The 18,090-nt window shown below is 37.8% G+C and overlaps 1 protein-coding gene and 1 long non-coding RNA gene across 5 annotated transcripts in view; one reads left to right on the top strand and one right to left on the bottom strand.

Annotated features, from left to right (window-relative positions):
* ANKRD50 (ankyrin repeat domain 50) overlaps window positions 1–18,090 on the top strand; it is a 32,022-nt gene that overhangs the window by 4,350 nt on the left and 9,582 nt on the right. For all 3 annotated transcript variants that reach the window (XM_039879567.1, XM_039879566.1, XM_039879565.1), the window contains exon 3: window positions 11,935–12,164. In XM_039879567.1, coding sequence (XP_039735501.1) covers window positions 11,935–12,164 — 230 coding nt within the window. The remainder of the gene's footprint in view (window positions 1–11,934; window positions 12,165–18,090) is intronic.
* LOC120616235 (uncharacterized) overlaps window positions 5,213–18,090 on the bottom strand; it is a 240,076-nt gene continuing 227,198 nt past the window's right edge. For both annotated transcript variants that reach the window (XR_005656537.1, XR_005656539.1), the window contains exon 4: window positions 5,213–6,033. This is a non-coding gene — a long non-coding RNA (uncharacterized LOC120616235). The remainder of the gene's footprint in view (window positions 6,034–18,090) is intronic.

Genomic DNA, 18,090 nt, shown 5'->3' with positions numbered 1-18,090 from the left:
TGTGTGTATGTGTCTCTGTGTGAGTGTCTCTAGGAGTCATTTTAACAGGATCTGAATTGCTACGAAGAGTGATGTTCTTATGATGTCGTCAGATCTAATGGTATGAAATCTATTATTTTGATGTGATATTGAAAATAATATTAGCATGTACTTAGTGTCAGCAACTGTTCTAAGTTTTTTACCAGCGTTAAAACCAGTCTTCATAAAAGTCCCACGAGGTAAGTACTGTTATTAGTCTCATTTTATAGATGAGGAAACTGAGGCACAGAGAGCCTAAGTGACTTGGCCAAGGTTATGTGGTAGTTAAGTGGCAGAGCTGGGATTTGAAATGCATGTGTGCGTACAGGTTTGTAATCACAGAAATTTTTTGGAGGACTTGAGAGGAAGAAGAGTAGTTTAGAAGTTTGTGGAAGACAGGGTGTAGGGGGTGGTCACAGCTGTGGTTTGAGTGTGGTTTTCGGATCACCCATATATGTAACGAGAGGCAGTCTGGAGTGATGGTTATGAATAGCGTTATTGAGTTAAAACACGGGAGGGGTTATTAAGTCGGCCAAAGGAGTGTGTCTGAGAGGCGTGAGGGTCTTGCACACTTTTTCACAAGTAGTTGTCATCCAGTAACCCAGGGCAAATCTATTGTCTTTTGCTGTTAACCATCAAAATCAGGTTAAAACTATTGTATCTCTCTTAAATCAGGGAGGAAGTCTGCTTAAGTGATGCCAGTGGCACAGGTATGAGGTGCCAGGTTTGATGGATGGTTCAATGTGCATCGTGTAAGGAATCAGTGATGTAATCTTTGTGTAAACTTTTACTTCTTAGAGACTTCACGTCTCTGCACATCAACAACTCCTGTCCTCTTGACTTTCTGCTTTTTCTGAAGATACTATCACTAGTCAAAGAGCTCAGTTTTCATTTTGTAAAGGCATTTCATAAGCTATTTGGATTTATAGACCCCTTAGAAAATTAAAATTAGTTTCAAAGAGCTTAGTCTAAGTTAAACTTAGTCTAAGTAAACTATGTAATTATACAATTTATTTTATTGGAATTCATATGTAAATTTCTAATATTTTTAAATGTTTAAAATCATGTCTGATCACTGTATAATTTTGTTAAATTCTGTCCCTGAGCAGATCTTTCTCTACAGTACATAAATTTTCCTGAAAAAGATCCTTCTACTCAGATGGTCCTGTTACTGTTTTGTTTTTGTTTTTGTTTTTCTGTGTGAACTTTAGTTATTAACTCATTGGAGGGAAATCAGCAGCAACTGGAGCTGTGTGGAAAAACCACGCCAGAGCTGATTTTCTGATTGGCAGAGGGAGCTAATCCCTTCATGTTCCCAGTCTAGACTCTGGGAGAGAAAACAGTCTTTCTATTGACCGTTGTGGTGGTCTTTATTTAATCTACTGGGTCTTTCAAAACCCTGGGTCACTTTTTAAATTTATTATTAAAGTAATTAATCATTAAATCAGGTAATTTTGGTATGAGATCAACTTTCTGATCATTCATGAGATACACACTTCCATTATGACTGAAGCTGTAATATAACCACCATCAAATGTAAACATGATAACAATTCAAAGTTAAAAAATGTTTTTGCATAGTCTATAGTATTAGATAATCTAGGCCTCTACTTTTGAATCAAGTTTTATTGTAGGTTCTATCAGTGACTGACTTGTTAAATAAGTCCTTTTGAGAATTTTCATCAGAATGCATATTATGTAGGCAGGACAGATGTAATTCAACAGGAGCACGATGAGAAGAAGATCATCGTTTCCAAAGAGTTAATATTTTGAGGGAGAGAAGAAATCAAGGTAACTAATTACAACAGGAGGAGCAGGGCTCCAGGTGAGAGATGGAGGGACAGGTAGTGGCTTCGGGACCTGTGACGGGTTTAGAAGCACAACTGAAGATGGGTATTTCATTCCACCAGATACTGTTTTCCAGATCTTACTGTCATGATCCCTGAACCCCAGGGTCTCTTTGGATGTGGAGCTGGGATACAAGCCTTTATTCCTGACTTTTATTTCTCTTTAACAATCTGCAAGACCAGGTGTGGCTTTTCTATGTGTGATGTCAGTTTTCCCCGTGTTGAGTAAAAGTACTTCGTTCTGTGTCATATTGACAGTGGTTTGTTAAAACATCTTCAGGGGTATCACAAATTAAGTGTAAATGGAATGAAATTGTGATGAATTAAGGATGAATGATTCTAAACTTTGAGCGCTTAACAGAAAAGTTGTGTTAATGGCGAAGGTGACAGTGGCTTGTTGGGTCTGGAATGTGGAAGTTTATACTCTGACCTTTGATTTTTCAGTGGTATGAGAATCCTCGAATGACAGAATCACCTTCTTTCTGTTTATCTCCTCCTTGAACATTTATAGCTCTTCACTTGTATCTCTTTAGATTTTGGCTCCTTTTGTAGTTAAGCATGTATCTTGTTATCTCCTCTGTTAGGCTTCTCATTATTGACAGTCATGACATTATTCATGACTGATTAATTTTTTACATTTACCATTGTGCTTTGAACATCACTTTTCATATAGTAAGTGCTAAATAATTATCATTTAAATGACTGGATAATGCTACTTGCCCGTCTAGAATGTGTCTGAATCTAACTGAAGGACATCTGAAACTGCTGCATAAAGAAGGAAATTGAAATGTTATATCATTTAGGTCAGTTTTAAATGCGGATGAAACTGGTGTAGTGATTATTAATTCATTAACCTGCCGTCTGCTCCTCAGCATATATGAATATGGCACTGGTCCAGATAGTTTTAAGTGGCCAGATGTCTATCTTCTGTCTCAACTGGCTCCAAGTATTTTTGGCAAACTCAACAAAGAGACAAAAAACAGAATGGGACTGGAACGTTTGCTTCCTTCGTACCCTCAGTTGTGGGGTATTTATTTTCAAGGCAAAATATTCCCTTTCCTTATCTGTCTTGTATAACTAATATAGTTAAGGTAACTGTGTTTATTCATTCTTATATATTGTCAGATTAAAAGGTCTTGTGAAAGTGTCTCACATTTTAAATAAAATATTACATATAATTTTCATAATTACAATTCTATGTTTCTTTTAGTCTAAGATTATTACTTTTCCCTGAAATGTCTGTCGTTTCTAACTCTTAACTATATTATACTTACTTGAGGAAGTACCTCCAGTCATTCAAACCCTCCCTCTTTCCCTTCCTAAAATCTTGTCTTTCTACCCTAGATGGACTTTCTCGTTCACACTTCCTAAGTGCTGCTGCTGCCACCTCCGTTGGTTCCTGGTTCTTTATTCAGTGAACCAGCCCTCAACCTTCAATCACTTCTGCATAACAATGGCATAAAGTATCGCTCCATCTTCATACTATTTAATATGCGCCACAGTCCTAGTTCTGCTTGGCCATTCTTTTGTTTACATACTTCTTGATAACTCAGATTTTCTTACTTAGACCAGAGAGAGTAAAGTGGTGCCCTACAGGTTGAATGTTTTTCACGCCATTCAGGAAATTGCACAGGCATATCCAGATTTTTGTTTTTTCTTGAAAAAAAAAATTGGATATTTTGACAGTATTTGGTTCTCGTTGCTTTGAAGCAGTAGTCTGGTTGAGCTCAGCCAGCTGCTATCTTAGATAGGACTACAAACTCTAATTAGATTCACCCCCTCCTCAACCCCTCCCTCCCCCCATTATTCTTTCCCAAGACCCTTTCATTTGTTTACGTTTGCCAGCCTGGCTCCTATAAGCATTTTCAAACATGAACATGTTTCCTATTCCTCTGAAAAAATAAACACTATATATTTTTTATCTCCCTCTAAATTTGCCTTCAGATTATCTCAGATGTGTGTACGCAGGTGCTACTGCTTCTTCCCGTCTCCCATTTCTTCCTATCCTACTGAAGTGTGACTTTTCTCTGTACATATTCAAAGAAAGTTGTTTGGGTATTGTCATGTCTGAACTCACTAGTCAACATATCTTTAGCCTTAGATGACATATTTTAGGACTCTGTCTCCCCCTTATTTGTACTTTCCTCCTTTCAGAATCCCCTATTGCAACTACATCCTTTGGTGGCCTTTCCTCTAGGTTCTGTCTGGGTGTTTGCCCAGCAAGGTTCACTTAGATGCTCTCCCTTTATACTTATTCCTTCTCATAGTGTATGTATTTAGATGGCTACCAGTACTTATATCTAACGGGACAGCAATTGAATCTACACCAACAGCCTTTATTTTCACTCTGGTCAATATATATCTTTTTACTGGAGTGTCCCTCACTTACTTTTCAATATTCAAACCAACATCTCTGCCAGCATTTCTGTCCACTAACTCATTCATTTCTTAAATATTCAGTGCCTACTATGTGCCAGATATGTGCTAAATGACAAGACAAAAGTGGTGAGCCAAACAGAACACTGACTTAAGTGGGGGAAAATACGTTTAACAAATAATCACAAAAGTAAATGTGAAAATGCAGCTTTGATAAATACTAAGGAGGAAAGACAAAGGATGATATACAAAAAAAAAAAGCATATAATACGAAGCTTGCTCATTATCTGGAATTACGGGAAAACTAATGAGCTCAGTTGTCCCATAATTACTCTTATTTCCTAGATCCTTTTTACTTAAAAAAGGTGACTCAAGATCAGCAGTATGGACAGCGCTTGGGAGGTAGTTGGAAATGAGAACTGCAGGCGGTGAATCTGAGTGAATCCTGTGCACGCTGAGATTGGAGGAGCACGACCCTAGGCTCGGTTCTAGAGTTTTCTTTGACTGTTTTCTATTATGTTACTCTAGTGTAAGGTATTCATTCTTTTTCTTGGAATGTTTCTTGAATTCTTTTACTCTAATCTAGAATTTTTATTCCTTTACTCCTAGTCGATCTACTTAATTTTACCCCCTCTATATTCTCATTCAGTTTGGTCACAGTTGGCCAATCAGCTATAGTAAAACAGTGCTCTATTTAGGTCATTCCTCTGAGCTTGTGATAATCTACACAAGTTCAGATTTCTCTGCTTGGCTTTAAAAGCTCTCGATAATTTGGTTCTGCTCCATATGAAATGTGTATCATGTGTCCGCACTTCATCAAAGCATATTAAGCTCATTTATTTTTAAGAAATATCTATAAACATATGAGAGTGTTAAAGTTGATAGAAGATATGATTAAATTAGTGTTTAGTAAGAACTTCATATACATAGTAAGGATATAGCCTTTTATTTGTTTTATATGTTACAGATTTTTTGTTTTACTTTGTTTTTTAGCCCTTTGTTTTTAGCAGTTTTGCTTTCTTAAAAAAAATTAGGAAGCAACATGGTTTCTACACACTAAACTGATTTTATTTTTTGAAGTGAGTAAATACTTATTTTTCTGCCCTTAAAAAATATGTTTGAAGTGTATTCTGATGGGTGGCCTGTCTTTACTCTCTTGCTGGTCTAATGATGTCTTTGCCCACACCATTATAATCGTCTTAAGTGTCAACCAGTTTTTCTCCTTCATGTTATCCCAGTCTCAGAAAAATTCCTTATCGTTTTTTCCTGCTATACACATATAAAGCTAAACATAGTTATTGGTAATAAAATAGAATTTGAAAATGTCCATGTAATTGCTTAATAAAAGTTAAGTGTTAATTAAAAGGACTAATTATGTCTTACCTGTGGTTATCCTGAAAAATGATTTGGAGCTTTCCAGAAACTGCAGACCTTCTACGACTATGACTCATGACTTGAACACATAGAAACTGTGGTAGACTGAATTACTTGCTTTCGGTCTTCATCTCTGCGTGCACCCTTGGCCTTTGCCACATGCTATTGCTGGATCTCGTCCTAGAGGAGAGGTGGACTTCTCTGCCTTTTGCTTTTGGCTCAGCCCTGTGATGTGCTTTGGCCAGTGGGACGTTAGCAGGCAGGATCCAGACAGAGGCTTAAAATGCCCACGAAGGGTTGGACTTGTCCTCTTCGCGTCTCCATCGCCATGAGAATGACGTGTTCTCGCTGGCCTGTTGGTCCGCGGAGGATGACAGACGTGGAGTGGATCGGACCCAGCCTGCGGCGTGACTCCAAGCCTAAAGTTGCGAGCAGACACACAGACACGGGACAAAGCGTAAATGATTGCTATTTTCAGCCGCTGGGTTTTGGGGTGGTTTGTGATATACTGCTTTTGTGAAAATACGAAAACTAAAGAAATTAATTTTCCAAATAGGAAATCGTTCCACTTATCCCTTACACTCATCCATCAGTGACTTTTGTTCTGTCTCTAAGACGAAGCGAACACCTCCACATTCCCCATCTGCAGTGCTGCTGCTCCCCGTTATCTCTTGCCCAGGCTCCTTCAGTGGCCTCCTAACTGGTCTTGTTGTTGCTCTTGTCCCTTTTCACAAAGCAGAGTATCAGATCATGATACTCTTAACCAAACTTAAAACCTGCTCCTTGCTTCTCACTACCTAGAATAGAATCTAAGCTTCACTTTGCCCAGCCCTTGCCTAACCTTTGACCTCAGCGTGTACTGCTTTCATCTTGGTTCACTGCTCTTCACCCACACTGCCCTTCTTGTATTTTGAAAATGGTCAAGTTCTGGCCAGCAAATTTTTATATGGTGACTTGCTCTGGTAGCACTTAGGTGTGCAAGCTTTAACATCACCTCAGAGAGCCTCCCTTGTCCACTGAGTCTTTAGAAGTCTCCCCACCTGGTCATTTTCTTAAGCCACATCATCACACTTTGTTTTTTTTATTTCTTAATGTTCAGTGTCTTTCATGATCTGGAAGTACTTTCTGCATTCGTTTACTTTGACTTCCTGCCTACTTACCGGAGTGAGCAGAGTACTTGCCTGTCTCGTGTGCTTTTTATCTCCAGGGCTTAGAATATAGTAGAGACTCAGTAATGATTTCTTGAATTAATGAATAACTACATTTTAATTTAAAACATTTTGTCACATTGATCATTTATATTTTATCAGTTAAAATTCATTTTCACTTAGAAGGAGAAAAAACTTTTGTAGCTGAAATCTGTTAATATGTTTGTTCAATTGCTACTTTAGAGAGAGAAGTATTTTGCAAACCTATGGATTTCACAGGAATTGAAAGGGAAAAACCAATGGCACCAAAGGGGAACAAATGGTTGTTGAAAAAAATGTGCAGAGGATGCGATGGATTTCTTCTACCCCCAGAGGGTTTCAGTTATTCAGGAAAATAAATAAAATAGGAAAACAAACATGCATGTCACTACCCATTTTGCCATAGTTGCTTTAAATCCGGGTTTTCCATTTTATTTTAAAGAACAATAATCCACTTTGGAAGCCCTCTACGTATCTCTTCTAATTCTGATCTACTCACACCCCATTCGTGGACCCTCCTATGAATTTACATCTGTGTTATTTGACTCGTGTATGGAGTTCGACTCACAGGGAAATATGTATGTTTACACACATGCTTGTGATGGGCTCTAATTCGGTACATTTCTTATCCCATGATAGCAGTTCTCAAACTTTTTTATTCTAGGGTCCATTTACACTCTTAAAAATTATTTAGGACCTCAAAGAACTTTTGTTTATATGAGTTATATTCAATACTTACTTGCTTGAAATGTAAACTGATAAATTTACAAAATATATATTATTTAATAACAGTAAATTATTACATATCGACACAAATAACATTTTAATGAAAGAACAGCTATATTGTCCAAGACAAAAAAAAAAAACTTAAAAGAGTGACATTGTTTTACATTTTTTCAAATCTTTTTAATATTAGGCTTAATAAAAGGCAACTGGATTATCATATACACTTCTGCATACAGCCTCTGGGAAACTCCACTGTATTCTTGAGAGAGAACAAGAGTAAAACAAGACAATAACTTCTTGGTTTTATTGTGGGCCTGAAAGGGTCCCGAGTGTAGGAGGCTCGGGGACCCCGGACCACACCTGTGTGGCCAGCGCCGGTCTGCAGCATGCTCTGAGTAACATTGTGTTTTGTTTATCCACATTGTTACTTGTGGATCTCCATGATTCCCTCAATCTTCTATCCAGCATACAATCCCATTCTTTTTACTGTTTATATTGTAATTCATTTGCTATTGTCATGTTGATACTCATTTAACAGTGCTGCTTAGAATGGGGTGCCCTCATAGGCATATTCTAGGAGTAGTAGAGTGATGTCAAGTTGCATTCTTAGAAGTCAAATTTGGAGCATAAGGTGTGTATATTCATCTTCAATTCTGAGATAGTATCAAACTACCCTCTAAGATTGTTTCAACTTATACTCTTAGAGTAGCATGTACGTGGATTTCTGTGACTCTACTGGGTCACCAAAATGTGCTCTACTGTCAAAGTTCTTTACATTTTGTAAAGTGAACATGAAATGGTATCTTTTTATTTTAAATATCTTTGATCCTGTGGCTTGTCATTTTGCTTGCGATTTTTTTTGTTTCAAAATGTAAGAAATGAATATAATCAAATATGTCAATCCCATAAATTCCCTTTATGGTTTGGCCTTCTTGTGTCTCGATATTTAAAAATTTGTTTTCGACCTGACTGTTGTAGCAGCAGTTGCTGAATGGCTCATCTTTCGCTATTAATTAGTAATACTATACATATATAACAAATATGTAGCTATGTATTTCTGAGTTCTCTATTCTACTTTTTTTTTTTTCTCACTTACTCATTGATTTACAATTGTACATTGGATACCAGGAGTCCACCAGATGCCATTCTTAATACTGGGATAGCTTAGTAAATACAAGTGGCAAATGTCATCTGTGTTTACTGAGCTCATATTTTACGAGGTGGGGTGGGTGGGTGGTAGGAAAATTAAAAGCGAGGAAGACACTATATAGCATATCACTTGGCAGTAAGTGCTCTGTGGAAAATCGAAGCAGAGCAAGCAGGATAGGAGTGAGGCGCTGGGCAGGTTGGGAAGAGGGGTTGCTGCTTACATAGTGGAGGTTGGGGTGCCCTGAAGGAAGTCTCTGACGAGCATTCCAGCCTTGCGGTGGGAGCTGACAATATTATCCACAAAGAACACAAGGGTGGGGGAGCTCGTGTGGCTGGAGCAGAGTGAGCAAGGGAGCCAGTGTTAGGGGACAAGTAGAGAAGGAGCGTGGACCGGGAGGCTGTTGTAAGGACATGCGTTTTTACTGTTGCTTTGAGAAGACTGGAAGCCGTTAAGTGTTTCAAACAAAGCAGTAACGGCACCTGACTTAAGGTTTCAAAGGTTTGTGCTGACACCTGTGGCAGTAAAGGTGGAAGCGAGGAAACCAGGAAGTGGCAAGCACAGCAACCGAGGTGCGAGGCTTGGTGCGTGGACTTGGGTGAAGTGGTGGAGATGGGGAGAAGTTTGTAATATGATTTTTCTTCTGTGCCCTTTTTCTGTCTAATAATTTTTTATTGTATGTTAGACAGTGTGCAGATGATTGTAGAGTTCCAGATAATGCCTTTCGTCGGAACAGGTTTTTCTTTGCTGGGTCGAGCAGATTGGGTGAGGGCCTGAGGCAGTCAAGGCTCGAGCTGGGCCTGTGGCTCCTTTGTAGTCTTAGTGGCACTGTTGGCTTGTTTCCGTTATTTTGGTGTGGTTCTTCTAAGCTTTTAATAGAGAGCTTAAAAAGACTGTTGATAATTTGTTTCTTCTCCATCAAATATTTATGTCTAGGTCTTTATTCCCTGCCCTTTAAAGCTTCAGAATCTAAAAAATGCCTTGAAAGAGATGAATTGAGGAGCCATAAATAATTTAACTCCTGACATAAATCGTATAATTTCAGCAATATTATTAGGAACACCTACCATCTAGTAATTTTCTGGAATTTCAGTATTGAGACAAGTGACTTTTAGCACAGAACTTGTAGCAAACAAACATGAAGCTTTAATATTCGCATAAAAGTAAAATTTGAAAAGTAGCACATTGAGTTAGGAGACCTTGAAATATAGAATTTTGATTCTTCCATGAAAATGTTTTTGAATCATTTAAATGCTAAACAATTAGCTACTTGCCTGGTTTAGTCAGGTGGTTCTAAGAACTTTCTCGTTTAAATATATCTTATATATAACTTTTTGATATTTTCAGATGCAGTTTAGCATCATAAGAAGAGAAACTTTGAAACATATGAAATTCTGTTCCCACTCTGCCACTTACTGTTCATTTCACTTTGCAAGCTACTTACCTCTATACCTTTGTTTCTTCATCTGTGAAATGGAAATAATAGTGTCCACATGACAGGATTGTTGTCAGGAGTAAAGAGGTAAATCCTCAGAGATTACATAGCATAGTGCTTCATGCTTAGTGAGCCATCAGTAAATGTTAGGATGAGTGTGTTTATTTCGCAGTTTTACATTTTAAATATCTGGTCTCCCAAAGAGAAAATTAAATTAACATACGTTACACACATATTTGATTTAGAAGACGAATGCATTATTATATCCTGCTAGCTAATCCTCTGCCATCAGAAAGCCCAACTGCTTTAACATATCTAGCGGTTCATTTTCGGACCTGTACTTTGGTGTCTGATTTTGAGTGTTTAGTACTCGAGAATTTTGGTTCATTACTATCTGCCAGAAGCAAAGTAACTCTCATTAAGATACTGCTTCCGAGTAGGTGGGACTCAGGAATTTCCATCGCTCTTGCGTGGAAGGTTTGAGTAAAGTCGCTGTCAACATCCGCATAGACTCTTGCGTGGCCAGTTTCAGGCCACAGGTGGACCCCTGTGAGGAGGGCTGCTGGGCGTGGCGTGGCACAGGTGCACGTTTGAGAGCGCCAGGCTTTTCCCAAGCGGCTGTGCCACTGGGAGACCGCCGTGTCGCCACTGGGCGCCGGGGCCAGCACTTGTTCCGTTTAGAGTTTCATTTACTTCGGCCCAGTAGGTGTCTAGCGGTGTCTTCCTGTGGTTTTAATCTACATTTCCCTAATGAGTTAATTACATGATGAGAGAAGGGAAGCACGTACCAGGCAGAGGAAGCTGTAAATGAAAAGGCCCTGGTATAACTGCATCTAATGAAAGCCGCTGAAAGATGGCTGCTGTGGCTGGAGGGACAGTTTGGAAAGGGTACCCTGGCTGCAGCAGGAACTCTGGAGGGGAGCACTGGGAAGCAGGTGTTGTGGTGGCCCAGGTGAAAGAGGATGGGAGCTTGGACCAGATGATGATGTTACAGGTGAGGTGGGCTTGAGAGATTTTATAAAGAAATATCGATAAGACAGTGATTAACTGGATCTTGGTTGCTGCGGGATTGGAAGATTAAGATGATTATCTGTAAGTTCCTGGTACTCATCACTGGATGGATTATGTCCTCGCCACTGCTGTATCTTTCAGCACCTTATTTGGCACATTCAGTAAATACTGAAAATGAAAGCATTGTTTTGGTTATGAAAAGTTATATTTGGCTGTAATATAAATTATATGCGTAGAAAATATCAGTGAAATTAAACCCAATAATTTATACTTTACATTGAAATTTGAAGATACATTCAACGAGATCTACACTATAGTTTATATCTGTACAGTCGTTCCAAATAGTATTTGTGTAACAGGCTGGACAATGCAGTCATTTCGTAAGAGAAGTGATGATAATAGACTTCTAACTTCTATATTTTTATTTAAAGTGGTCCTCAAATTTGTTTTTCCCCTTTGAAACACATTTTAGCTTTGTTATAAACCATGTGAGCTTTTTATCAATTCAAAAAATTAGGAACAGAATACTGAAATCTAGTTTCCTCAAGTTCCTACTGCCCCCTTAATTACGCCGAATCTTTCTCTCACACTCACACACTCACACTTTATTGTGGGAAATGTTATCGGAAATGTGAACTGTTTTTGGACCAGTGTTCTCCTTAAAGTAAAGAATTGTAACCTGTACAATATTTTTATTCTAAAAACTTCATTCATTTCTTAAAACATATTTATAACTAGTAATACTGTGATTGAGTGCTGATATTAACATCACAGCCAGCAACACTCACACTGCTTGTGTGGCTGTGTCTTACAGGTGCGTTCTGCTCCCTCTTTTGGGAATGAAGCCTCCCCAGCAAAGCCTGTATCTGCTTGTGGATTCTGTTGATGAAGGCTGTAACGTCACTGAAGGTGAACAGACGTCCACCAGCTTATCTGGGACTGTGGCAGAGCTCTTAGCTGGTCACCATGAGTTCTTTCCACCATGGCTACTGCTTCTCTGTTCTGCCCGAAAACAGAGTAAGGCTGTTACTAAAATGTTTACCGGTAAGCATGATTACTTCCTACCACCCACAAAGGTTTTCCTTGGACTAGCATGTGTGTTTCTTTCTTAGAGGAGACTATGCCTTCGAAAGTCTCCTCGCTCTCTCTGCTCCTTCTATCAGTTCTTCTCAACCCTGCTTTAAAGTTTTATTAAAAATAAGCCATAGAGTGTTTTAAGATCCTTTACTATTATTACCTTTTCCAAGGTTCTTCTCCTAACTTCCTTAATAAAGGTTGGGAGGATTTCATGCAATACTAGCTGCCGCATATCTGTAGGACTGCATTTGTTACGCTGTTGTGTAACTCTAGGTTTATGATGTCTCTTTTAGCTAGACCGAACTCCTGAGAGTAGGGAATATGCCTTCTTAAAAATCAGTGGCAAGTACCAAGACACTTTTCCTGGTGTGAGAGGAGAGGCAGAGTCAACAGCCTATTGGGATACCTCTTGAAATATATCCTTTTTTAAAAACCGTTTCTGATGTGTGAATGAACAATCTGTAGAATGTTTAAAAAGTACATGATTGATTTTTTTTCACTTTTTTTTCTGACTTGTTTTACTTTTCTTACTACCACAATAAAGTTGTGTTTACTCCTGTTAGATTATATAAAGCGTTCTTCGTGCTTTGGAAAATAAAGAGAGTATAAAACGAGGACCGCTCACGGGACTTACGTGTAATTGGAGAGAAAATAATTAAGTTATTGGTTAAGTAGCCATGTTGCTTTTAAGTAGTTCTGTACGTTTTCCAGTATGGTGAAACCTTATTACTTTGTTAAAATGATTTCCTAGAACCAGCTTTACTCCCTCTGCCAAGTTGTCTCTTAGATTTCTTAGCTACTAATGGCAGCTCTTTCAGTTTCCATGTATAGTATTTCTTTTCTGTTGTTTTTGATGAAAATGTAGTTGGTAAAAGTTTGGGGATTAACGTGACAACAGCTGACCCTTATGTAGTACTCAGTATGTCAGGCACATCGCAGTTGGAGCCCCGTTTGGTGTAAGTCCTCTCTAGTCCTTTCTCTCCTCCCTTCGGGGCAGCCAGTGTCAGCAGTTGACTTTATATCCTTGCAACTCATATTTATACTCTGTGTATTTTTGTAGTTTAAATTAACGAAACATGCATATACCTCTTAGCCATCACCATTCACTGCTGTGTGCTGTGACCTTAAGCAGCTTACAGGTAACCGTCGATGCCTTAGTTTCTTCATTTATAAAATGGGGATTGTACTTGCATATTACTTTCCTCAGAGGGTTTTCGTGAGGCTCCGCGGCAGATTACACGTGCAGCACTTAGAGTAATGCCCCGTACACTGTGAGTGCGTCACAGATGTGTCGCTGCTATTCTTTTTCTCATGGTAACCCTTCTTCATAGAAAACGTTATTTTGGAGCCCTATTCCCATTACTGCTTATAAATACAGTTCATTGGTTTTAACTGCTGTATACTATTCCTTCCCATGAAAAAAGCTCCAGTTTTTTTCCCCATTATCCTATTCTATGGACATTTAGATTGTTTCAGTTTTACAAAACAATTACAAAAAAAATGCTTCGTGAACACCCTCGTGCACATCTTCCTGTGCACGTATGCTCATGGTTCACATTACGAACCTAGACATGGAATTGCTGGGTTGTAGAGTGTGTACATTTTGAACTTTAGTTAATTTTGCCAAATTGTTATCTAGTGTGCTTAAAATAATTTATACTCCTACTAACAACATATGGGATTTCCCTTTTCCCTACATTCTCATCAGTTAACATTTGTTATTTTCAGGTCTGCTTTTTTTCTGCTTTAGGGTCTCGTGCGTGATGTTCCCTTCCTCTGACTGGACTGCTCTTCCCCCGAACTTCTTATTGTCTTAGATCCCCGCTCGAATGTCAGTTTCACATAGGCTTCTTCTAACTACGTTTTTCTATTCTATTCCTGTTTTTACCTCTCCAGATATTTAATCATATGATACACACGCACACACACACACACACACACACACACACACACACAGTTTTATTTTCTTAATGTCAAGTTACGATTTAAAATTGGTTTATATTTTCTGTTTGTTTACTTAATTGTCTATCTCCTCCACTAGGACATAGCCTCCACAAGAATAGGGAGTTTGCTTGTCCTGTCCACTGCTCTCTCTCTCCCTAGCATCTGGATCAGAATTTGGGACAAAGCTATTATTTAGTTATTTGCAAATAAATGAATTTGTATTTTCTTTGAACCATGTCTTGGCAGAAAAAGCAATGAACTAGTAAGGAATCAGAAGGAACTGGATTACAGTCAGATTCTTTTACCCTGCTCCTTCTCCTAAAAGGTTCCATTATTAAAAATTCTAGGCTATATATATATAAACATTTGACCACATCTCTGTTGATTAGATAGATTTGGAATTTGGGGATAAACTTTGAAGAATATTCCTAAAGTCATTAATGTATATTGTCAAACTGCTTTCTAGAAAGGTACATATCATACTATATTCCTACCCAAGAGTGTCGATTTCTCTGAATCTCCACAGTATTGAATTCTCTCTTTTTTTTAATATTTGCAAATTTAGTATGTGGAAGATGCTATCATTTTAGTTGCACTTCTTGTTTACTGGTGACTTCTTTCCTCCTTATGCTTATTTTGTCAGTTTGTCTTTTTCCCCTGTGAATTACTGCTTTCTCACTTTTACATATGTTTACTTCAGGAAGTCGGTGATACTCATATTGATTTTTTTTCACTTTCCTATTGATTATTAAGAGGGCTTTTATTTCATATTCTTTTATTTTTTGCAGCTATTTTCTTAAGCCTTTAAAATTGTAATACAGGAGGTTTCCCTTTCACTTTTCTGCAGTTTCAGTTACCCATGGTCTGAAAATATTGAATGGAAAATTCTAGATATAAACAATTCATAGGTTTTAAATTGTGCTCCATTCTAAGTAGCATGTGAATTCTCCCACCCTCCCACTCCTTTCTGCCCGGGATGTGGATCATCCCTTTGTCCAGTGTACGCACGCTGTGTACACTACCTGCCCACTAACTAGCCACTCAGGAGCCCTCTGGGCTGTCAGGCCTGTCATCTGCTGCAGTGCCTGCATTCACGTCACCCTGCGGGAGGTCGCCTAACGCTGCGCCACGGTGCAGGCACTGCATCGGCTCACAGCAGCACGGGAAGGGTGAGTGCAGCACAGTGAGACATTCTGAGATACAGCCCACGTTCACCTAGCTTTCGCTTCAGTACATTTTTATAATTGGCCTGTTTTATTAGTTATTATTGATAACATTTCTGTACCTAATTTAGAAATTAAACTTTACCATAGGCATGTCTCAGTGCATATAGAGTTTGTTCGGTACTATGCGTGGCTTCAGGCATCCACTGGGCGTCTACAGTAAACCTTTTGAAGTCTATTGTATGTGTTACCTTTACTAGGATATTTTATCGAACCACCAATTTATTTTCAGCACCATTTATTGAGTCCTTTTATCATTAGTTGGCGATGCTTCTTTCATCATACTTTAAGTTTAGTTACGTGTGCATATATGTATGTCAGTGTGTCACTGATGTATTTCTAAACTGTCTGCTCTTCTAAACTGTAGGCATTTTTGTGCAAATGCCACGTTGGTTTAATATTTTTAACTTTCTGCTAGTGTTACTTGCTAGACCTCTTGGCCATCAATGTTATTATTCTAAAGTATATATTTTTTTACTTTATTCCTGCAGATTGAGCTTAATAGGATTTTTTTAAAATTATAACTATCAGTGATATAAACCAAAAAAAAATTAAATTTGGTTAAAATTTTTATTTTAATTTAGGAAGAGTTTGACATTTAAAATATGCTTTCCTTCCGTCTATAAACATAGCTTATTTTTTCATTTATGTAGCTTTTTTCTCTAGATATTTCAATTTTTCTTATATATGTCCAGCACGTTTCTTCCTGCTTTTTTACTGATGTTTTATATTGAAATATATGGGTTTTGGATTGAGGAGACGAATGCGTTCAAAATAAAAATTGGCAGGTGCATGACCACAGGGCAGTGACATTAACATTTTTACTATGTCTGAATCAGTTTTACCTACTCACATCTGAGCGTTTAACCTTTGGAATGAAAATCCCTCTTTTCTCCTGTATATAACTATACTGACCAGTAGCATTTTGACTAACAGCTTCAGATTATTTTAGTAGCAACCTCTTTGTTGCTGAAACAGCATTGTGATTGCGTGTGAAGGTGCTATTACAGGCCAGCAGCTCTTGGTGCATGTTATGGCACTGAAAGAAATAGCTGCCCATTTGAAAACATTTCGTGTATAAAAAAAATTAAATTTCAAGGATATCGGAAGATTTTTGTACATATTTATCTGATTATAAACACATGCTCCATAGAGATAATGTTTTAAATGACAGCATACTCAAACTGTACATCATTCAGAGATAAAGCCATAATTAACCACTTTTGAACATTTTGGGTTAAATTTGTAACTTATCATACCTAGTTGAGCTGATACTTTATATCAATTTGAATTCCTCCTTTTAAATTTAATGTTTATAAGCCTCTCAGTGTTCCTATACTGTCTTTGATAACTATTTTAATGGATACACAGTGTATTAATATATCCATACACCAGAATTCTTAACTTTCTTATTCTTGTGCTTTTAGGTTTTATTATTCTGTTCCCCATCCCCGCAGGTTCTTTAGGGTGATAAAGTTACAGTGAGCACCAGTCAAATGTCGACACAGGCTCTACCGTTCCGTCTCTCCGCTGTCCCCAGCACTGAGTAGTCTCAGATCCTGAGAAATGCTTAAGAATACAAAAGTGCTAAATAGAGAAGCAGTCTGACATGATTTCAGTGAATCATGTTTTTATTCCCCTAAAATTTTTGAGCAGTTTTCAGCCTTATGAAAATTTTTCAAGTGTTTTGACAGCAGTGTACTAAATTGTGCATGCTCATAAGGGAATTACATGTGTAACGGTCAGAGGTTGCAGTGTAAAAAGTTATTTTCAGTAAATTTAACTCAAGATATTCAAATTGTTGATTAACATATGAGTTCTGTATTAATGAACAGATAACTATCATTAACGATAAATACAATAATCGAATCTACGTAAATCCATATTACTAAATATATTCAAATTGGGGAGAGCTTTATTCTTTTAACTGCAGACACTTTATATCTATACTTTAGGAAATTTGCTCCGCTTTCTTTCAGAATAGGTCTTTTGTCTCTAGCTTTCACTCCCCTACCAGGCACTTGCTTTTTCTTTCACAACTTTCTATGCCCTTTCCCATCTTAACGAAAAGAGCAAGCTTCAGAGTCAAAACAGCCAGAATCCTGGATCTGTGACGCACCAGTGGCGCTACTTCCGGCCGTTAACTGGCCCTTTTCCAAGCTTTAGCTTCTTCATCTTTAAAGCAAGGAGACTTCTCTCACAGGCTTGCCCCAAAACAGAAGTCAGGTGTGATGAGTACTTGGAGTGCTGCTTTAAAACTGTACATGTAAAACTAGTTGACTCTCAAAACTTGTTGATCTCTTTTATTTTATTCTCAGGAACTGAACCTTACTATGGAGGTTTAACCTAGACTCTGTTCTAAGTATCTCAAGTTTCAATTGTGATGTTTTTGTTAAGTGTAGATGTTTATTCATAACAGGTAATATGATCTTTCATGTAAATCAATCAATATCTACAAGATCACTCTGGAAACTTTAAAATACTGTATAGTATAATGTAAGATATTATTTTTAAAAAGGTTTTTTTTATTAGCAAAATTGCCAGGTGTTTTCCAACTTAAATTGTTTTGATCCATTTAAAAAGCCGAGAGCAAATGAACACAGAAAAAGATTTGGAAGCAAGTAACCTCATGTCATTTGTAAATGCAGACTGTTATAAATTTCTAAGGAAAGTTTTAAAATTTCCTTAGATCAAGAGTGTCCTTTTTCATAATTAAAATTTATCTT

The sequence above is a fragment of the Pteropus medius genome, unplaced genomic scaffold, assembly GCF_902729225.1.
Source record: "Pteropus medius unplaced genomic scaffold, Ma_sr-lr_union100, whole genome shotgun sequence".
Taxonomy (NCBI): Eukaryota; Metazoa; Chordata; class Mammalia; order Chiroptera; family Pteropodidae; genus Pteropus; species Pteropus medius.
This window is presented reverse-complemented; position numbering and strand designations above follow the sequence as displayed.